The sequence below is a fragment of the Numenius arquata genome, chromosome 16 (assembly GCF_964106895.1).
Source record: "Numenius arquata chromosome 16, bNumArq3.hap1.1, whole genome shotgun sequence".
NCBI lineage: Eukaryota > Metazoa > Chordata > Aves > Charadriiformes > Scolopacidae > Numenius > Numenius arquata.
The window spans coordinates 14354330-14376559 of NC_133591.1; the positions used below are offsets into that span (position 1 = coordinate 14354330).

Consider the following 22230-nt stretch of genomic DNA (forward strand, 5'->3'; position numbering starts at 1 on the left):
TCACTCATCCGTATCTTTTTTGCTCTCCTCAATGAATGCAATAGACTCGGATCTAAGGCGGTTAGTCACTTCGTACGTACGCAGGGTGACTCCAAAAATATCCTCGTGATACCGGCTGTCATCCTGAAACAGAGGATGGGAGAGGGGCAGCGGGGAAAAAAAAAAAAAAAAAAAAGGAGTATTTACAAACAGTCGGTGTTCCTGTGGCACCAGAAAGCTCTCGAGTTGTGGGTGGGTACCAAACACACAGCAAGTGTTCTGGGGTCTGTCACAAGAGCTGGTGGGACAGGGAGGGCAGAGGGGCAGGAACGAGCAGGGAGGAGAAATGACCTTCCCAAGGCCACACTGTGGGGCTGCTGGGTGGGTTAGACCTCCCCGACTGCTGGTAACCCAGGGACTGCCTGGCTACCAGGGGGCAAGTAGCCCAAGGCCAGCCTGTGTATCAGAGCTTTTGCTTGCCAACCAGCTGAAAACGTGGCTCTGGGCTCCCTTGGTTGCTGGAGGGAGTGGTGGGGAGGGGTAGTCCCACAGGAACTGGGATGAGTTGTCCTCCTGGGCAGAAGCAGAGCTGTTTGAGCATCTGTCCCCAGGTCTGAGCCCCAAACCAAGCTCAGTTCTGCTTCAGCTGCAACATCTGCAGCAATGTGTTTGCCCAGGGGCAGCATTCCCCAGTGGGGACTTACCCAGGTGAACAAGTCCTATCTGGGCCACCAAGGGTCCCCAAAAGAGCTCTTGCTGGTGCTCAGCACAGCACCGGGCTCATGGCAGGAGCCTAGTGCCTGGAGCAGAGCCCCTGCAAAGCGAGGTCACCTCCATCCAAAGCTTCAGAAGATCCCACTCCCGACCTTGCCTGGCTGCAAGGGGGGCATCTTGCCGCATTTCCCCCCCACCAGGCACCGTTCTCCTGGGTGCTGCCGGTTCTGCGGGAGGAGGCACCAGGTGCAGCGCCGGTGGCAGGAGCTGACACGGTGTCTGGTGGTGCGGACGGACGCCACTCACCCGCAGCTTGCTGATGAAAGCCCCCGCCTCCTCCACCGACAGCTGGCCCTGCTGCCTCACGATGCGCTGGATGGTCTTCAGGACATCCCCGGCCATGGTGACATCTCCGCAGACGTAGACGTGGCCTCCCTGCTCCTTCAGTGCTTTGAACACGGTGTGGGCCAGCTGCTCCTGTAACACGTCCTGCACGTATTTCTGAGGGAGGAGGAGGAGGAGGAGGAGAAGGAGAAGGAGGAGGAGGAGAAGGAGGAGGAGAAGGTGGGAGCTGAGATTAACTGCAGCATCCCAGCCCCATCTACCTGCACGCTCTGGCCAGCTTTGTGTGCACTGGCTGCCTCGGGGACAGCAGGGCAACGCGACCTCCTCTTTGGGGAAGCATGACTGCACCCTGCAGCCCCCATGATGATGGGGAAAGCATCATTTTGCTCTTGCATTTTCATGCCTTCACCATATATCTCATTGCCAGGCCTGCTCAGGTGGCGGTGGGGAGTTAGAGCAGATGAACCAGCAACGTGCGCTGGAGCCCAGAAACCCCCCGCAGCCTGGGCTGCATCCCCAGCAGCGTGGCCAGCAGGGAGAGGGGGGGGGATTCTGCCCCTCTGCTCCGCTCTGGGGAGACACCCCCCAGTGCTGCCTCCAGCTCTGGGGCCACCAACAGCAGAAGGACATGGAGCTGTTGGAGCGGGGCCAGAGGAGGCCACGGAGATGCTGGGAGGGCTGGAGCCCCTCTGCTGTGAGGACAGGCTGAGAGAGTTGGGGGGGTTCAGCCTGGAGAAGAGAAGGCTCCAGGGAGACCTTCGAGCCCCTTCCAGTCCTTAAAGGGGCTCCAGGAAAGCTGGGGAGGGACTCTGGATCAGGGAGGGGAGCCATAGGAGGAGGGGGAAGGGTTTGACACTGAAAGAGGGGAGATGGAGATGAGATCTGGGGAAGAACTTCTTTGCTGTGAGGGTGGTGAGAGCCTGGCCCAGGTTGCCCAGAGAAGCTGTGGCTGCCCCATCCCTGGAGGGGTACAAGGCCAGGTTGGAGGGGGCTTGGAGCAACCTGGTGTGGTGGGAGGTGTCCCTGCCCAGGGCAGGGGGTGGCACTGGATGGTCTTTAAGGTCCCTTGCAACCTGAATCATTCTGTGATTCTGTGTTTTGCCCCTCCAGGGCAAAACGTGAGCACTGTGGGCACACTTTCGGGCTGGCGCAGGGATGGAGATGTGCCCTGGGAATGGGGCTGCCCTGGGAAGGGCACGATCCTGCACACACACAACCAGAGTGCCCAGGGCATGAGCCACTGTGGCTGTGCCAAGGAACTGGCATCTCCACGCCACGCTGGCTGGCCACGGCCACCCAGGGCTGCACACCAGGACTGGAGCGGTGCCTGAAACACACCTTTGGTTTGTCCGGTTCCCGGGAGTAGGCTGTGTACAGCTCTCTGAAGACACCTTGGGTTTTGGCAAAGAGCGTCTCCTCTTTGTAAATGTGGTCGATCCTGGATTGCCGGCAGCCAAATACCAGGACCATAGGACAAGGCTTCAGACCTGGGGGGGGAAATGGGAGAAGCATTTAGCCCAGGGACCCCCTTTTTGCAACCCATCTCCCTCCAGATCTGCCGGCAGCCCCAGCAGCCTGCAGAAGACTGCCAGGAGCCTTCCCTGGCCAAACTGGGAGGGAGGGAAAGCCAGCAAGGAGGAGGTAACACACTGCCTGAGCTGGTGCATGGTCCAGGGACACACAGCAGGGGTACTTCTGCCAGGTTTTGGGGAGGAATTAAACATTTTCTTTCCTAAATGGTCTAAACGATCAATGAAAAATGTATCTTTTACATTTATTTAGATTAAATGACCTTTAAAACCCAACACCAGCACTATAGTACTGCCATAAACAACTTGTAAAGGTTTACAGGAGGATTTTCATGGAGTTTAGGCCAACCGCCGTGCTCGCACTTGGGACAGCCGCTGTGTCAAGAAGCCCTTTGGCTCTGCTGGGACAGGCCGGGCAGGAGACTGGACCCCCATCCCCACCAATCCAGGGTTCCTGAGTGCCGCTTGGGATGAGAAATAGGAAGAACAAACGTCGACCCACCTTTGTGCTGGATTTCAAAAAGCCGCTGCTGCCAGAAGCTCCGGAAAGGGGCGATGCCGGTGCCGGGGCCGATGAGGATGCAGGGCACCTGGGGATCCTGGGGCAGGTGGAACCCGGGCGCACTGCACACATTGGAGACACCAATTACACCCAAGCAGGATGCTCCCTCCCTCACCTCTGCCCACCACAGCAAGACGAGACACCTCTACCCACAGAGGCAGGGGTAGAAAATGAGGTGAAACCCCAGAAAGCGACATTTTAGTGCAAAGATCTGCACCCGAGAGGGACCCATTTGCTCACAAACCCAGCCCTGTTTTCTCTGCACCCTTAGTGCTTTGCAAAGAAGAATTGAGGGCAAAGAGCTCGTCCTGCAAGGGGGCTCACCCCATCTTTTTCACCCCTTGCCTTCAGCAGACCACTTACCCTCTTACAAAACAGGGCACTACTTCATCCGTCTGTATCCGATTGAGCCAAGAGGAGCAGACTCCGTGGTGGATTGGTCCTTCTCCATCTAGAAGGGCAGGGAAGGAGGTCTGTACTTGACATACCCACCACCTACTCCAGTTGCCTTCCTTTCCGAAACCCTCCCTGCTACATCCCACATGAACACCACACTGAAATATTGAGTATCTCTGCATCCCTTCTCCATGAACTTGGTAGAAGTTTGGCCCTTGAATCCCTCTGCGGAGCTGCCCAAGTTCACCCAGGACCCAGCCCTGGGATAGCTGCACCTCCACAACACTTAGGAAGCACCCAACTTCTCCTTGGTCCTTTTTGGTAGAAGCAGCATCATGCTGTGGTGCTTCTAGACACAAGCCCTCCATGGCAGCCCCAGATGGATTGCCAGTGTCTTCCTCTGTGTCCTGCCTGATGCAGGGGTGATGGGGCTGTGCCCATTTCCACCACGACCAGGGCACATCAGTGCTTGCACAGGTACAGAAATCTGGCGAGTTGTGGCAATGTGGACTTCGGTGTGGGCAAACAAATGATCCCATGTGGAGCTTGGAGCCACCATGGCTGGTCTGTTGCTGGTACCTGACCCAGATCTGGCATCTCTGCAATACCCTCCCTTTTGGTAGATGGCCATTCTTCATAACATGGGACAGCATGTTATGGGTTGAAGGAATCTAGTCACTGCAGCAGGTAGTAAGGCTTTAAAATAACATATCTCTGCCAAAGACCTTGTGGTGCTGCTCATGTGCCAATGATTTTCCCCTGCTCCCCACACCAAGCCTGTCTCCACTGACCCCTGCATGAGCATGATACCTCTCGTGCGATAGGAGACCACTGCCACGGTGAGGTGGACCTCGCCTGGGTACATCTCTGGGGAGGAACTGATGGAGTAGTAGCGTGGTTGGAGGAGGGGGAGCTGAGTCAGCAGCAGCGTGGAGGGCATCTGCACTGAGGGGAACTCCTCCAGCACCTCCACGATGGTGGGGTTCTTGGACCACTTCCATTCCTCGTATTCCTGCAAGCCCTGCAGCCAGGGAAAGAGGGAGGGAGAGAGGGAGAGAGGGAGGGAAGGGAGAGCTGCAGCATCAACCTCTTCCAAGCCAGGTGCCTTTACTGATATCCCACCAGGCCTACGGCAAAGCTGGGGTGGGTGGCAGTGAAGATAGGCAGGAGGAACGCTGCTGTCATGGGTAGAGACTCAGCCCAACCACAGCGTGAGCTGAAAATGCCCTGGGCTTGTGGTTGTCCCCAGGGCCTTGAGAAACTTGGGGGTTCGGGTCTAAGGCTTTACCTTGCTAAGGACCTGCAGACGTTTCTTCTCCTTGTCACTGGTGGCCAACAAAGCAAACTGCTGCAGCAGCAGGGGTGTGGGAGGGGTGGTGATGTCCAAATAGTACTTAAAAGCCTGGAAGATGGTGCATGGTGGGACCCGGTTCTCATCTGTCCAGTTACTGATGACACCTGCCAGGAAGGAATTCAGCACAACCGTGGGATCAGATGAGCTTAAGAGCCAAGGTGGACAAATCCTTGCTTTCATTCCCCCTTATCAGCTCTGAGACAGTGAATGATGAAGAGCTGTAAAGAAGAGTCAGTGAGATATCCTCATGCTACAAGAGAGATGCTCTACGATGGTCACAAATATGGGTCTGATACTCCACCACCTTCAGCATCGATCACTCTGAGTTAAGACTGTTTTCCATCTCCTGTAACACTGTGCATGGTGGTAGGGTATCAGACTTATCCATGAAATACGCTGTTGGGGTAGTCCATCAAGACCCCTTAACTCTTCTTTCCAGTCCTAGACATTGTAATTTCCATGAGAAAATAAACACCTTTACTTTTTCTGAAGAACAAGGAAACATCTTCTCTCCAGGGCCCTGCTCATCCTTCAAACCCTTGCTCTACACCCCAAATGCAGATGAGCAATGGTTCTGGGCAGAGGAAGGTTGAAGGAGGTGCTGCCAGTCCAGGCAAAAGCACCAGTGAGATGGGAAATGGTTTCTCCTGGGGCCACCTACCTCCCCGAGGAGCTACAAGAACCACTACAAGGGATGGGTGAGGAGGACAGAGGCCACCTCTAGGTAGAGGTGGCCCTGGCTACCTAGAGCTGTGTTCCTCTCTTCCAGGAGTTCCACCTTCACCAGCTGGTTGGCCGGAGGGGCATCTTCAAGCCTGTCAATCAGGGCATTGACCAAGTCTTCATGGTTCCCTGGAAACACCCCCAGGTGGTCCCCAGGCAGGTACTGCAGTTCCTGGTGTCCGTTGGTGTTGAGGCGCAGGAAAATTGTCAAGCGACTAGAGGGAAAGGAGAAAAAGCAGGATGTGTTTTGAGGGGAGTCCTTCAGGGAGTCACTGAGCTCTGGCCTCAGGAGCCACTGGGTGTGCTGGGCAGTGGTGGCCTGTCCAAGCCCTGAAGCCCCACTGATCACGTCACCAAAATCACAGGAGGGAGCTAGAAAGGACACTGCAGTGTCTACCTCCCCTCAGGGACTTTTTGTAAGGGAAAACCAGTTTAACCTCTTGCTTCAGCAATTTTATCCTTTCTTTGGGTGCACCCTGCCACGCCACACGTGGGGCCATCTCCTCATCCTCACAGCCAGCAGGGTGATTCATGTAGCACCAGAGATTTCACTGTATGAGGAGGCAGGAAACACCCTTCAGGGAGTTAAGGTGGCTTCCAGCCTGGGTGATGATTGGCACGAGGACGGTACCCACGGGACATTCAGGGGTCAAGGGGTATTTGCGGCACCGCGTGCAGGGATGCTTGGGTGCCTTCAGCTCCTGCAGGTCCCGGGGCAGCGCCATCTCCTACCTGGACTTTGGGCTCTGCAGGTTCTGGCGTGCGATAAGCCGGGCTGCATAGACGCGTTTTTTGTGGATGCTGTACAGTCCTGCGGAGGAGAAGAGTCAGTGAAGCAACGCAGTGGAGCGTGGCCAAGCCAGGCGGCTTCTGGCTTTTGCTGGGCTGTTGGCCACCGCTGCAGGTCCAGCCCGTTGGACCGGAGCTGGCTGACACCACCAGCAGCGATGGGACTGTGGGCTCCACCACCCTCCTGCCTCCATCTCCTGCAGAGCTTCAGCGAGCCTAGGGGGGTCAGAAACCCCAGGGGGGAACCCGACACGTGTCCCTTCTGTTGGTGACCGAGGAGGACTTGGGAACCACCCACAGGAGGCTTGGGGACGTGCCCTCACGTGCAGGCATGCACCTCTTGCTGCCAGTGCCACCTGGCTGGTAGCAAAGCGCCTGAATCTGGGAAGAGCAAAGCCGGTGCGGCAGCTCATCAGCTGCAGGAGCCGTGCTGAGGGGCCAGGTGTCGGTGGGCTGGACCTGCCATCGCTCCGCAGCGCTCGGCCGAGCGGCATTTGGACAAAGCGAGCTTGGAAAGCTCCCAGGTTTCCAGCTCTCTGCTTCAGAAAACGGGGTCAGGAGAAGGGAGATCAGACCGGAGCCCAACACCTCCGTTACAGATACAGACAGGGACCAGCCAGAGGGGCCTGGGACCATCACAAACTGCTCCTGGGGCATGCGATGGAGGGGACTTTCAAGACTGAATTGCTGGGATTTTATCACAAAATAAATAAGGAGATTTGGTCCCTGTTCCCCCGCTTGAGCCCACTATGTCTTCTCCTCCACCTGCCCCACACCTAGAGCTCTCTGGGGGGACCCCGTCTTTGTACCTTGTGTGAGTTCTGGGGCTTCAGCCACGTAGGTCAGGCGAAACTTGCTCCTCTTCCAGCTCCGGTCGTTGCTGATGAGGGAGTTGTTTGCTTTCTCGATGTTGACGTCGTCCCCCACGCAGAACACGTCGCACGCTGCCTGCAGCACGCACCAGGCTCTCAGGCATCTCCCCGCTGCCCCTGGGCTTTCCCACTGAGCCCCACAACCCACCTTATCCCACCCCACCTCATCCCACCCCACCTCAGCCAACACATGGAGGAGGCAGCCCCAAGGTATAGGTATAGGGCTATACCGGTGGCTATGGGCATTTCTCGTGGTGCCCTCCTCCCCCTGGCATCTGGGATTAATGCAGGAATTCAACATAGTGCCCACCCTCTGGCAGCCAGCACAAACCAGAGCATCAGCTCCACCAAAATATGGAGAACCTCTTTGTTGTGGGCCAGGGTGATGGTCGGGTGTCCTGGTGTAGGGAAGGAGAGGCTGGGTTCCATCAAAATATGGAGAACCTCTTTGTTGTGGGCCAGGGTGATGGTCGGGTATCCCGGTGTAGGGAAGGAGAGGCTGGGTTTTGATCCAGCTCCAACCAGCAGCTTTGCTCTGCTCCTGTGTCCTTCTCCCCCCTGCTCCTCCTCCCTGGAGCACAAGGGAAGCGGGTTACCTTGAAGACCTTCTTGGCCCAGGTCCTGAAGGACTCTTCCTGGCCACAGAGTTCATCCCCTTCTCCCATGCGGAGGATCCTCTCTCCGCCCAGCTCCTCCAGGAGGGTGTCCACCGCCCGGGCAAAGGCGCAGAAATGGGGGTAAGCACGTGACCCCAGCCCAAACACGGAGAACCTGCGGAGAGGTGGCACAGCTGTGGCTAGCGAGCTGGGAGGGACACCGACATCTCCCTCCTCCACCCCACGGCCAACATCAGCATGAAGGAGCATGGAGGGATCTGCACATTGCAAAAATACAGCATGTTTTAGGTAAGAGCTGTGGTCGGAGAAAGGGGCTCTTGTGCAGCACCAGCTCCTGCTCTGTCCCTTCTGCAGCAAGAAATTGCTGCCTCCCTCCCCTATGATAAAATAAATAGGATTATTCACCTGACATTAGCCAGGGGCCCCGTGCTTTCGAAGTTGTCCCTGGAGTCAGGGCCGTCGCTTGAGGATTTCCGCGCGTCTGAGTAAGAGGAGACGCTGTTGAAACGGACCTTGTAGCTCCTGTGAATGGGAACAACACCAAGGATTAACAGTGGTGACAGTGGCGATTAACAGGTGACACCTCTGAGGGTGGTGAGAGCCTGGCCCAGGTTGCCCAGAGAAGCTGTGGCTGCCCCATCCCTGGAGGGGTTCAAGGCCAGGTTGGAGGGGGCTTGGAGCAACCTGGTGTGGTGGGAGGTGTCCCTGCCCAGGGCAGGGGGTGGGACTGGAGATGGTCTTTAAGGTCCCTTCCAACTCTAACTATTCCGTGATTCTATGAAATGTGCATGGGGTTCCCACCAGGCTGCAGGCTCCAGACTATGGAGGAGACCAAACCAGAGCGGTCTCAAGCTCAGGGCTCAATATTTCATGAGCAGGTACTGCGATCAGAGAAATGTGCTCCCTCCTGGGCGTAAGCCATAGCAGCCCATACATTGCACCCCCCCAGCTGGACCTGGTCTGCTCCATCAGGTCCTCCTGTCTCCTCCCAGGGGGTTGACCCAGGTGTTGGCCACCACGCTGTCCCCAGCAGTGCAGAGCTGGCAGGACCTTTGGCTCTACCTGTCCTTCCCTGGTTGCACACAAGGTCGGGCACATGTCTGAACAGACATTCTGAAGGTTTTTTCATTCATAGGAAGCAAAAAAAAAAAAAAAAAAAAAAAAAAAGGGAGTGAGAGCAGAGGGGACGAGGAGGGGGAAGGGGCGTGGAGGAAAAAATCTGTCAACAGCAGAAGTATTTCTGAATTTTCTGAATTGAACCATCTTCAAAAATTGCTCTACACAAGAGTTTCTAAATATACCACCAGAGCAATGAAGCAGTAGTGTGTGGATGAGTCACAGCAGACCTCCTGCACCCTGCACACCATGCAGAGGAGACAACCCCACAGCAGAATATCTGCCAGGGTCAGAGATCCCCGTGCTCCACCTCGGCTCCAGAGCCTCCTCCTTTCTGCCTGGACCTCTCCTGCTCTTCTGCTCCGCTCCGGCTGGATGAAGCCACTTCTTTCTCTGCTGCCCCTGGGCTGTGTCCTCACCGCCAGTTACGTGGTGAAGACACAACAGGACAGCCCACCAGTTTACATGGGCACGAAGCCCAAGTTTCCCTCTGGGGTGCTGGGACCAAGGTCGGGGCACCATCAGCTTCTCCTGAAATGAATAGGTCTTTGTGGCAGGGGAGGGCTGTTGAGGGATGGGCTGCATTTGAACGCCTTAAATCGGAATAACTTATGAACGCCTCTGAAAACCCTTGGAAAACCCTTGCTGCGAGACAGAAGGAACCAAATTTACAACCATAGCAAAACCCCTGGGCTGTGGTCAGAGAGCTACAGCCACAGTGCCTGGCAGGCTCCTTGAGACACTGTGTCTTAGAGAAGCCACCGATCCCTGCTCTCAGGGGTCTCAGCCACCCTCAGCATCCCCTCCTGGACCCCTGGGGGTCCGTGGGGTGCACGAGCAGGAGCTGCTCTATCCAGCCCTTTCCTACTGCCCTTCTTCCCCAGACAGTCTCCTTCAGGCTGTCTTTTCTCATTGCAAAAGCTTTTTTTCATGCATAACGTCAGCATCTCTTCCTACTGTCCAAAGCCATGACCTCTTGTCCTGTCCTGGGGGGGACCACGGGGGAGCAATTTCTTCCCTCCGCCTCTGCAGTCACCTTTTCTGTACGTGAAGTCTGCTACCGCGCTGCACTTCTGTCTCCTCTTCTGCAGATAAAATAGCTCTCACCCCTTTGATCTGTCCTGGCAGGTCACAGTTTCCAGCACTCTGACCACTTTTGCTGTCAGGTAACCAAGCCACAGGCTCTCCTGGCTCTTAGAAACTCCTGCCAGCCCCTTAAATTACATTTTGAGGTGACTGGGACCAACAGTCACCTGAAATGGTGAGCCAGCAACCGAGCTTGGGTGCTTTTTGTCCTCCTCAAATCTGCCTGCCTTGCCATGGGTGGCACCTTGGCACCCAACTCCATGTTCCACCAACCCAACCCCAAAAGATGAAGGTCCTTGGGGCGGGAACGATGTGGGAATGCCACTTCTCCATCCAGACACCTCCAGGTTTTGTCAGTTGTCCCCGTTAAGGCAGCCAGGCCATTAGAAACCTAATGGGTTTTTGGCTGGTGAGCCCCTTGGGGATCCATCCGATGACTTGGCTGCACAGCAAGGAGGCCACTTCAGGGCTGCCGCGTTGCCAGCAGTGGGGAGGTATAAAATCGGTACAAAATCAGTCCCTGCCCTGCCCCGTGGTGTTCCCCACCGCTCTGCAGCCCCACTGGCACTTCTCTGTGCTGCTCAAAGTCAGGGTGGGTAAATGGCACCGCACCACCGACCAGCTCTAATTCTTCCTTAATTAAGGAGCAGCCTTTTGCCAGTGTGTTCACTCAGGAGAGACTCCAGAGCAGAGCAGTGTCTCAGTTAAGCAAAATATATTGTACTTAATAGCTAAAACAAGAGGAGGCCCCAAATGATTAACACTTTCCCGGCTGCCCTCACTTCCCAGCCTCTGGGACGTGCAACAAAATGCTCGAGGCTCATCTTCCACTGATGGGGGATTTTCTAAAAACACCAACCCTGTCTCCAAGGTACCGGTTCCAGACTCACTGTTACAACACATCACAGCCAGAATTTATAAAAGCTCTTATTTTCCCCTAGAAATATTTTCACATGATGCAAGAAGTTAAATTTGGTTCTTAAACCCTTTCCCACCTACATTCACATGGCTGGGAACTCCCTTCTACCTCCAACTTTTCCTATTTTGGCGTCTCCTGGACAGACTCAGCTCTAAGATTCGATCATTTGGGGGGAATTCCTGCTTTGTTTTGTTTTGTTTTGTTTTTCATAGATGCCTTCCTCTTACAGCTGAAGAGAGAAGCTTTAAAATGCCAGCCCATGGAGTTACAAGCTGGAGTCCACAGGGATGCCTGACTCCATGCTTTTGTCCTCCCTGGGACCTCCATCTGCTCCATCCCCTGGTTCTCCAGGCAGGTCCCATCCCTTGGACCTTTGCAAATTTGAAATCTGCATGAGGATTTCACACTCTCTTCTAAGAGGGGGAAAGCTGCAGGGGCTGGGGGGCTGCCTGCTTGCTGGGGTTGTGAGTGGGAAGGGAGGGTTTTGGGATGCTCTTACTTCCTCTCCTCCAGGTTGGAGTTGGGATTCTTCATCTCCATTAATGCACAGCCGAATTTCTACAGAGAAGAAACAAACAAACAAACAAAAAAAAACACCAAAAAAAAAAAAAAGCCATCAGTTTTGCCACTCTCTGCAGGAAACGAAGCTGGGACCAGAGCCTGGACTGTGGCTCTGCTGTTCCCAGCAGCCTGCAAGGCTGTTGGACCGGGCAGGATGAGGTGGTAGGTCCCCAGCCAAGGATCTGGCACCTTTTTTGTGACACTGACATCAGTTGTACAGGATGAATTTAACAACAGATTAGTTACTTGTCTCACAGCAGGGAATAAGTACATACCTGCCATTTCAGAGCAGGCAGGCACAGCACTAGGTATCACACAGCACCAGGACCTGTTTTGGGCCATTCGAGCTCCAACTGAGCAAAAAGAGGACACTGTCCCACGTCTCTCCTGCCCATGTCCCTGCCCATGTCCCTGCCCTAGTCACCCATCCCGGTGCTCTGTCCTACCTCTCCATTCTCAGGTGGGTCTCCATTGCCAAATGTGCTTGTGACCACCAGGACCATGGTTTCATGCTCTAGGTGCACGATGTCGTACTCATCCATGGACATCACCTGGGAGCAACAGAGATGTTAGCAAGAGGGCCCCAGTGGGGAGCTCTACCACCAGCCAGTCTCCTGGGATAGAGCCCAGTCCACTTGGGATGGGAGCAGCATCTCCTTGCTGACTCCATGCCAGTGCACTGGCAGAGATCTCAGCCTGGAGAAGAGAAAGCTCCAGGGAGACCTTAGAGCCCCTTCTAGTCCATAAAGGAGCTCCAGGGAGACCTTAGAGCCCCTTCTAGTCCATAAAGGGGCTCCAGGAAAGCTGGGGAGGGACTCTTGAGCAGGGAGGGGAGCCATAGGAGGAGGGGGAAGGGTTTGACACTGAAAGAGGGGGGATTGAGGTGAGATATTGGGAAGAAATTCTTTGCTGTGAGGGTGGTGAGAGCGTGGCCCAGGTTGCCCAGAGAAGCCGTGGCTGCCCCATCCCTGGAGGGGTTCAAGGACAGGTTGGATGGGGCTTGGAGCAACCTGGTGTGGTGGGAGGTGTCCCTGCCCAGGGCAGGGGGTGGGACCGGAGATGGTCTTTAAGGTCCCTTCCAACCCGAACCATTCTGTGATTCTATGATCTCCACACAGGAAGGATGAGAACAAGAGCCTTAGGGGACGTGGACAACCCATGGGGCTACTCCCTGAGGGCAAAAGACAAATATATGCCACAATGCCTGCAGGAACATTAGCTGGAAATGCTATTCATGTACAGGCTTCAATCCAGACCCACAAAGTCACATTCTGGGAGCTTCTGAAGACCCTTGGCAGCTGGGAAGCTCCACATGAGTTGAGCCATGTATTTTCCAACAGTATTCCATATATTTCCTTGAGCCACCAACTGCACACATGATCTTGCAGGGGCTGGGAGCTAGTACAATACCTTGGCATCGAAAGCGTGCTTGAAGATTTCACACAGAGTTTTCGCATAGACCTGCGACTTCCCTGTTTCAGTGGCATACAGGATGGTCGCTTTGACCCTCTTGGCCATAGCCTGTCCCATCAGCTTGGCTGAGAACTTCACAGCCCTAGGAAGCAAGAATAAATCACGGTAAGAGAGCTTGCTTCCTTGTTGGTGCCTCTAGCCGGGACTATTCACACTGTTTTATTTATTGTTGATGAAAAGACTGCCTTAAAAGCTTGCAGCTTCACTTTCTTTTTGCTGTTACAGGCCAAACAGGGAAACTATGGAAGAACGTGTTTGTCTTGACTGTCAGAGAGCAAGACTGGATGGGGGAGCTTGACCATAGAGCTGAAATACCTGGATGGGTATAAGGAGGAAAATGCTAAACCAAGTTTGGAGGTGGTCTTTCTGCAGGGACAGGGAAGAAGAAGAAGAAGAAGAAGAAGAAGAAGAAGAAGAAGAAGAAGAAGAAGAGGAAGAAGAAGAATCAGAGGCAGCAGTTTGCTGAAAGAGGCAACCAGATAACCTCAAAGGAAAAGCTGGAGACCAACCAAAGCCCCAGCTACGGGAGGAACAGTAGCTTCTCCAAGTCTTTGTGTCTTTAAATCCTGTCTGGCTGCCTTTCTACAGGAGGTGTCCTAGCGGAGCAGAAGCGCTTGGGCTCCACACATCACACACAAAGCCCTGAGACACCGAGAAGGTCAGGCAAGGCTGTCTGTAGTCCCTTTGATTTGCACTCTAGCAACGCTATGAACTTTACCCAGAGGAAAAGCCCTCCTGAGGCTGAGAGGCTGCACAACTCTCTGAGCGTTTGCAGGGCTGTGTCTAGCCGGCTGCCTCCCGTGGCTGCAGTCGTGACTGGATGCATTTCCTCCAGTTTTCCCCACCAGCTCAGCTCTGACAGCAGGGCAGAGGGGCCCCGAGAGGTCACCAGCCTCTTGAATCCTGGCCAAGGTGATGCAGCACCAGAGACACTGGCTCCTTATCTACACTAACGCTGCTGGGTGGGTTGGCATCAGTGGGATCACAGCAGTGGGGGACAAGGGAGGCTTTGGGTTGCACAGTGGGGCACCGAGCCCAGTGTGTCCAGTTTATTATTTTAAGGCCATTCATAATCACAGAATTTGGACATCAACATTTTCCTAAGTGCAGAATATCTTCACCTTCTCTAAATGGACCATCAAGTCTTTAAATGGGGCCACCAGAAAGGCAGGTCTGGATTTAGCCTGGTGGGTTGCAATAAGGAAGGGGCAGTTTTGGGGGGGGCTGAGGGAGCACAAAGCATCTCGGTGACAAGAATAAGGGCTGCTTGATTCAGTTCCACAGGGTGATCAGCCCCTGCCCCGGGTGATCAAGTGCAGCAGGACCCCTGCGTCCCCTGCAGGGAATGGAGATTGCAGCTGGACTGGTTACACTGGCGGGAGAAGAGAAGCCCAGCTTTGTCCTGCCCCTCCTGCCAAGGAGGGGAGGAATGCTTTAGGTTTGGGAAATCCACTGGGGGGAGCGAGGGGGCGGGAAACGGGGGAGGAAAGAGGAGGTAGAAACCCCACCAGCCTGGGATGTCCTGTCTCCCCATGTTGAAGTCAGCCTCAGGAGCATTTATATTTGCTGTGATACAATCACTCCTCAGTGTAGTTCTGCGTATTAAAGTTACCCCTGTACTTTCCCATGATGGTGGTGTCCCCTGGCCCCAGGGCTTACACTGGCCCCGGGGGAAGGAAAGGGCAGGACGGGCAGGGACTGCAGGTTTGAAGGCTCTGATTTGGCCAGAACTGGCACAGCCTGTCCCAACAGGCATCAAAATCACCCTGCAAACAGTGCCAAGGGCAGCGCTGGGGACTGCTGGGCTTGGTCCACCACTTGTTCAGCTGATTAGCTCAGATCCAGGCAGGATTAACGGAGAATTACAGAAATAATTCCTCCCCCTATGTTGGGAACAATAGAGATTATTTTTGTTTTTTTTTTTAATTACCTGCCACGCTCACAGTTTTATAAAATCATTTATCAATCACACACACACACAAATGAAAGCATTGTTTTTTCTAACTCAATGGCTCAATTAATCTTCCTGTGCTCTCCACCAGCTCCGGGCCGGAGCCCAGACCCAGGCACCGCCTGAGGAGCACATTCATCAGCTGCTGGTCACCTTTATGGATGCGCCGTGGAAAACCGCTTCCAGGAGGTGACAGCTGAGGAGCGGGAACAAACTGAGAGTAGGGACTCAGGGAGACTGAAGCGTGGGGAGATGCTGTGAGCAGCACAAGGCCACCTGGCAGCCTGGCCACAGATACCGGGGCAGACCCAGCCCTCCCCAGTCTTGGTCCAGTGCTCTGCTGCCGCAGAGCCAGCAGCTCCTACAAGAAGCTCCCTGCCAATGGCCCACGGGGGAGGAATTCAGTCCAGGAGCAGCCAAAGGGTCCAAATTACCCTTCATTCCTACACTCCTGCTGACTAGGAGCTTTGGCAGGGGAGAAGGACTCACATGGCCCGTTACTCGGGGTCAACTGGCCACGAAGTGCAAACCTCAGCTTGGCCCTGATCCATCGCCTGTAGGGAGATTCCTCATTCCTATCTCCCCCCTCCTTTGCAAAGTGGGTGTTCAGAGGTTTAGACACGCACTGGAGACACGTGCTCCTCAAGGAGTTAAAGAATCGGGGAGAAAAAAAAGAAATATGGACACGGGTTTCATCTCGCTTGTGCCAGCACGGCCCTGAACAGTGATGGGTGATCTCTCTGCCCCAGGAGGCTACGCAGGAGAAACAGGCAATATATAACCCCAAGAAGTGAGAATATCACTCCTCGGCATTGAAGACAATTTTACTGGAGAATGAACCAGCTTGGGAAAAGAGACTATACACAACATCCAGTATTCAACTGGTCACACACCTCTTGGTGGCCCAATGGGGTGTCCAAAGGACTGCCTGTTTTGCCAAATGTTGCTCTTGGCAGCTAAAGCCTTCAGAGGCCTGAGAACCCATCAGTTTGCACACATCCGTAGGGTAGTGCCATCGAACAGCTCAGCAAACATAACTGCCCAAAATCAGGACCAGCCCCAAGCACTCCAGGGCTTTTCAGAGCCCACTGGCACTTACTTTGCTAACTTCTTAAAGCCAATGGCCCTCTTCTTGGTAGGCGTCCCGTTGACCCCTTTCCAGACGTGGGTGTTCCAGGGGTCCGGCTAGGAGAGAGAAGAGCAGCAGTGGTGGATGGGCAGTGCTCAGAGCTTCTAGAAAGTGCTGTGTCCACAGCTCTGAGCATTGAATTCCTCTGGTCACCGTGGGGAGGACTAGCTGACCTCTGCCCAGCTCTTGATCTCTTGTGTAGGTCCCCGATCCTTGGAAACCCATGGATTTCTTGGGGGCAGTTGGGCAATGTGCATACGCACAGAAAAATTGCAATAGAATAAAACCTCGCTGGCTTATAACAAGCATCTGGCCAAATGCCTTCTCACCTCTTGAGAAGGGCGTCAATAGACCACGAGCATTTAGAAGGCAAGCAACGCCAGAAGGGGAGGAGTGGTGGAAACACAACCTTCCTCCTCCTCAGCCCACAGGTTTGCTTTTTTTCCTAAGAAGCCCTTTGGGAAGGGGAGGCAGCTGAAGCGAGGAACAAGCACACAGAAGCTAATTCAGGTCCCTCGCAGGCGGCTGTCTGTAATCAGGGCCAGGAACCATCGGGGTTCCTGCTGGATTGGTTATAGAAACGAACAGACTGCTCCTGGTTTGTGATTGTTCCTTAAGGGCTCTTGACTAAAGGTCACATTGTGTGAAAACCACCGGAGCAGGGATGGTTGGCTAATGAGGATGTGTTTGCTCAGGGCCCTTTTTCCCATGGTCTGAAGTGTTAAATACTCCAGCACCGGCATTTCAGCCCACTGCTGGGCCTGCTGGGGAGAACCCGCCCCCCCCCGCCATCAAATTGTTGGCTCTCCAAGCTGGCAGGAGCCATCCACTCAAACCTGCAGGCTGGGGGGAGGAGGGATACGGTGACTACCAGGCTATTTCCACATCTAGCTATCAAAGTGCAAAATTAGGCACTTCCGAAGGGAGGAGCTCTGCTTAGTTCCACTTCCAAGGGTAAAAGTTGGGGCCTCAGCATGTTCCCATGTCCCCACAGTGGGGCAAAAAGCCATTGCCATGGGAAAAGGCGGAACATGCAGGGGGTCATTACACCGCATTAGGGGTAATCATGAACTTCAGGGTGGAGTCATGAACATTAGAGGGAATTATGAAGTCCATGAACTTGTTCATTGACTTAATTGCCTTGAGGGACAGCTTGTTGAAGGGATTAGATGGTGTCCCTCTCCTCCCTGTGTCTTCTGAGCTCCAGCTCCCACCCTCCTCTTGGCTGTACCTTTGGGCACGCAGCGCTGGTGGAAGGTGAGGTGCAGACAGTACCTGGTACTCAAAGGAGGGTGTGAGACGGTAGTTGAGCATTTCCTGGTGGAACACTGGGGTGATGCTGCCAGACATTGGCGGGACAATCCACACCCAGTCAGCAGGACAGCCTCCACGGCATCGGTACTCATTCTCCATGTGCTTGATGAAGGACTCGGTGGCTGAGTGGTGATCCACAATGGTCACCTTGTCGCTCTGTTGGAGGGAGAAGAGAGCAGAGCCAACAACTGTGGGTTAATACCCCCCAGAAGGCGAAAGCCAAAATTTTACATTTTCAGCTGTTTGACCCAAATACGCCTCACTCCCATGGTCTTACAGGACTGTCCCTTTGGAGATGACATGAGGTGGCTGCTGACCTCGGTCTTCCCAAGAAGCACAGTCACTGAGCAATGCCCTCTTCCAGGGCTGAGAAGCTGCCCTTGTCCTTCCCGAGTAGATGCACTATGGGGTGGCTGTTCCTCCTGTTATTTGTCATGGGCCAAGCAAAGACTAAGATGGCATAAACGGGGTGAAGCATCCCCTGCTCAGCCCCTTGGGGAACTCTCTCATGGCTTGCACAACTCAAAGAGAAGTCCTGATCCAGCTCTGGGAAGGACTTCTACCCTCTGAAGTTGGGTTGCCAAGGACTAGTTTTGCTGCTCAACCTTTAAGTGCAAGTGGGAGGAAAACCTGGGCCAATTCTTGCCTCATGGACGGGACAGAAGAGCTGGATCTTGCCCCCTCGGGTCAATCCCTCTGGACGGGCAAAGCTCAGATGCTGTTAGTGATGTCTTTGCAACATCCAGGGCACAGAGATTATTAAATTTCACTGCAGGCTTCTGGAACAGCCTGAAACTAGGAAGGCACAGTACAATTTCAGCTAAGTGTATCGGCTGCTGCCATTGTCCTTGGGCAGATGTCTCCATCCTTGTCCCATCCAATTCTTGTGTCCCTCAAGCCTGACCCAAACACAACAGAGTCCTGCTATACCTGGAAGCTGTACAGCACAGCAATGTTGATCTCCACCAGGGCCTGGTCCTTCCACAGTGAGGAGGTTTTCCTCATATCCAGATTCATTTTCTTGGCCACTTGCTGTAACAACAGATGGTAGAAGGTGAATGCTTTTAATGGCCAAGGACCATGGACTGAAGATCCCTGCTTGGGGAGAGGAACCCAGAGGAGGCTCACACAAGGCACCTGCAGGGCAAGGCAGCACAGTTGCAACGAAGGGCTGATGTTTTGCCTTCCTTTGAGAAGTTATGGTCCAGCCTTTTCCTCTCCATGACAGGAGCAAGGCCAGTCTGGCCTTCCTCCTTCCACCCAGCACAGGAAGATGACTAAATGCTCCTGAAAAGGGCCATCAAGGCCATTTGTTCTTTGTGGGAGGAGAGGAAACGGGTGGGTCCGTGAGACAGCAGGAGGTGGTGGTGATCCATGTGCTGGGAGGAACAGACCCCTGCAAGCCCTCCAAGTAACACAGCGTGCCCCATGGAAGGGCCAAGGAGTCACCTTTGGTAAGTGCAGATCCCCTGCACCAGCACCTCCTCATGGCTTGACTTTGTCTCTGACTCACCCTGTCCCCAGTGTAGAAAGCCCCGAGCCATGGCAGAGTGCTCCAGAGGAGCCTGCTGGAGGGTCCCCATGAGCAGGCATGTCCCTGGGGAGTCACCAAGTGCCTCAGCACCTTCTCAGACACACTACACCTTTGCACTTAACCTCAACCAAGCACATGACCAGGTGTCTGCTGATCCATCAGATGCTTTGAGAAGTCTATGGCGAGCTCAATAGGCATCACACTCGCTGTGTTAGATACCAGCTGGCCCCACAGGACACAAAACCACTTGGCATCCCATCAAACCCTTGGCTATGTGGCTCCAGGAGAATGTAACTGCCCTATCTAAGGGAGACTTGGAGCTCCTGTCCTCTACCACTCAAGGCAACACTGTCCCAGTGTCCTGCCTGCTCCCCAGGAGCACCTAGCCTCCTTGAGGAGGGGGAATTACCTCCAGTATGTTGTAGCGAGAGTTGTCACAATAGTCCCGGACCCCGATCTCTGTGCCCATGTACCAGCCACTGAAGGGGCAGGCGGAAAACTCCAAGCCACCGATCTCGAGGAGCATGTTGGAAACTGCTGGCAAACCATACCACTTCAGGCCCAGGTCCTTAAACCACTCAAACCTGCCAGGATACAACAGGGTCAGGCAACCAGTGAGTCCTCCCCTGCCCAGTGCAGGCAGGGGAAGGGAGGAGGTTACTTTGCTACCAGCCACCAGGCTGAAGGACACGCGAGCAGGACGGTTCCTGGAGGCAATATCTCCCTTAGGGGTTGTTTATGGGGAGAAAGTGATATATCAGGAGCATTTCAGAGTGGTGTAAGTCCTGGGAGACTTCAAGGAAAGGGAAACCAGCCTTGAGACAAGGACACAACTTGCTTTCCACCTTGAGGCTCTGCCAGCTTTACATCAGAGTGGAAGGAAGATCTGGAAGAGGGTTTTGGGTAAAGAACCCAAGCCATGGCAAGAAAAGGCCAAGCACACAAGGTGGTTTGGGGTGAAATCAGAGTTCCTAAGTCCTGCTGATGCCCTCAAGCAGTTTCGGAGCCTACTCTGACTTACTTGGGGTGCCTGATGGGCACTTCCAGCACAAGCTCTGGGGGGATTTCGAAGAGCTCTGGATCGTTGCCGTTGGCTTGGAGGAGCAGAGGCAGGATATCGAAGCGCCCGTGTGGTGCCTTCCACCCTTGCTGAATGCAGATCTACAGGTGAAGCAAAGATGGGGTTGAGAAGTCCCAGAAGATCACCTGCTCTTCAAACATTATGGCATGGCACTGAGCAGTGTCTCCTAACAGCATCTCTGCTCAGCTCTTACGGACAAGTAATAACCTCCACCCAAGGGAGCTACAACACGAGGTTGACTGTCACAGCCAACCTACGGCCGTGTAAGGGGGATTTGGGCTGACAAGGAGCCTAGAACTCCAGGTCCTACTCCAGGTAGGAATTTCTGATTCCCACTGACCCAGGTCAGCAGTGGGCATGCAAGTCCTCCTGCAACAGGTCCCCCAGCACCACTAAGTGACCCTTTCTCAGCAAAAGCAAAAGGAGGTAAGAGTCTTTCGGCGCAGCTATGGCCAACCCCTGCGTGTGTGGAAACCATTTTTATTCCTGGGAAAATATCCGAGGGTGAGACAAATCCATCTTCACTGTGCAATGAACCCTGCCTGACCCAGCCCCCTCCTCACTCCTGGGGTGGTCAGACCTTCTGCATGTCCCCACCAGCCCCATGCCCATGGTGCCCAGGAAGGCTGGCTCCAGCCAGTACCTCCGTCAACTCCACGTTTGCGGGATCTCCCAGGATAGTGCCGTCAGGCTGCTTGTAGCCGGCGTAGCGGATGAGCTGGGCATTCCAGATGCGGAAGTCGTGCTTGCTGTCCGTCCGCTGTGGGAAGATGGTAATAGCGGATCTGGAAGGAAGAGGCAGTGCTGGTGAATGCCGAGAATGTCACAAGGGCACAGGACGGGGGTCATCAGAGGAATGGCAAAGGTGCTGCCCCTGCCTGCCACCACCCTGTGGACCACCTCTGCTTATGCCCTGGACAAGTCCCAGACTTTTATTATGTTTCCTTCACCAGAAGAAGTCATGGCCAGGTGCACTCCAGCTCTGGAATTTGGGGTGTTTCCAGCTACTCAGCTCCAGGCAGAAGCTGGCTGCTAACACGGGGTTTCAGATAGATCTGGAGAGCAGCCCGTGCTCTACTTTTGATGCAGAATATAGGAAAAGAGAAATAATTGGAAAACCTGCCCTTTGAGGTCCCACAAAGAGCAAGAGATATACTTGGGCCAGCAGGACACCTTCCCCTGATATCATAGAATGGTTAGAGTTGGAAGGGACCTTAAAGATCATCGAGTTCCAACCCCCCTGCCATGGGCAGGGACACCTCCCACCACACCAGGTTGCTCAAGGTCCCTCTAACGCTCTCCAATTCAGGTGCTGGCTACAACCATCCTATTGCGCAGTGGCTGCTGAAGGAGACAACATTAGCAGGGCCCAGAGTTGGGCTGACACACATCCAGAGGCCTTGGGTTATAAACCCTGGTGACCTCCTGGTGGTGGCTTACCTGAGATTCCCTTTGTTGGTGGCATATTTGATGTGGTTGCAGATATAATTGAACATCCCATGGGCTGTGGTGCAGTCACGGGCATCAAACACCTGAAACAGTGGAAGCAATTGTGGTGATGCTACAAGATGCTCCAACTCCCAGGGCAGAGCCAAGCAGAAGAAACACAGCACAGGGAAAGCCCTAGAGGTCACCGTGACTTGACAGGTATGTAAAGCTCCGTAATTATGTGTTCCCTGCCTTTACAACACGTGGATGTCTAATCCAGCTGCCCTTTCTGCTTTGGAGAGGTGAGTCATCTGCTGCTCAGGCAAAAACTTCCTGAATCCAGTGCTTTCAACCTGCTTCTGTTCCTGGTTTATTCACCAACAGCTTTGGTTTCTGCTCTTTGTTGTAGATCAAGACTCAAAGCTGAAATAGGACAGGGATCAGTCAGGCCTGAGATCCACTGAAAGGATGGGGACTCATAGAATCATAGCCTGGTTTGGGTTGGAAGGGGTCTTTAAAGGCCATCTAGTCCAACCCTTCTGCAATCAGCAGGGACATCTTCAACTAGATCAGGTTGCTCAGAGCCTTGTCCAACCTGACCTTGAATGTTTCCAGGGGTGGGGCATCTACAAAAGAATGGGGAAACTAGGAAAGAGGGTCAACAGGAGGCTTGACGACAACTTCTTCCAGGAACAGCTCCTCCCAAGGTTCAGATATACCAAAAGAAACAGCGGAAGAGAAGAGCCAAATGCTGAGCT

General features: G+C 54.2%; 1 protein-coding gene across 1 annotated transcript in view; it reads right to left on the minus strand.

Moving 5' to 3' along the window:
- The window catches only part of NOS1 (nitric oxide synthase 1), a 40225-nt gene continuing 17995 nt past the window's right edge, over positions 1-22230 (minus strand). The window contains exons 8-29 of the mRNA XM_074159751.1: positions 21485-21576; positions 20688-20829; positions 19985-20124; positions 19373-19547; positions 18360-18461; positions 17391-17585; positions 16086-16171; positions 12973-13117; positions 12009-12113; positions 11501-11559; positions 8286-8402; positions 7860-8034; positions 7201-7339; positions 6335-6413; positions 5624-5817; positions 4814-4983; positions 4336-4546; positions 3493-3580; positions 3070-3191; positions 2377-2525; positions 1000-1194; positions 1-123 (exon numbers count right to left, since the gene is read on the minus strand). Coding sequence (XP_074015852.1) covers positions 1-123; positions 1000-1194; positions 2377-2525; positions 3070-3191; positions 3493-3580; positions 4336-4546; positions 4814-4983; positions 5624-5817; positions 6335-6413; positions 7201-7339; positions 7860-8034; positions 8286-8402; positions 11501-11559; positions 12009-12113; positions 12973-13117; positions 16086-16171; positions 17391-17585; positions 18360-18461; positions 19373-19547; positions 19985-20124; positions 20688-20829; positions 21485-21576 — 3003 coding nt within the window. The remainder of the gene's footprint in view (positions 124-999; positions 1195-2376; positions 2526-3069; positions 3192-3492; positions 3581-4335; positions 4547-4813; positions 4984-5623; positions 5818-6334; positions 6414-7200; positions 7340-7859; positions 8035-8285; positions 8403-11500; positions 11560-12008; positions 12114-12972; positions 13118-16085; positions 16172-17390; positions 17586-18359; positions 18462-19372; positions 19548-19984; positions 20125-20687; positions 20830-21484; positions 21577-22230) is intronic.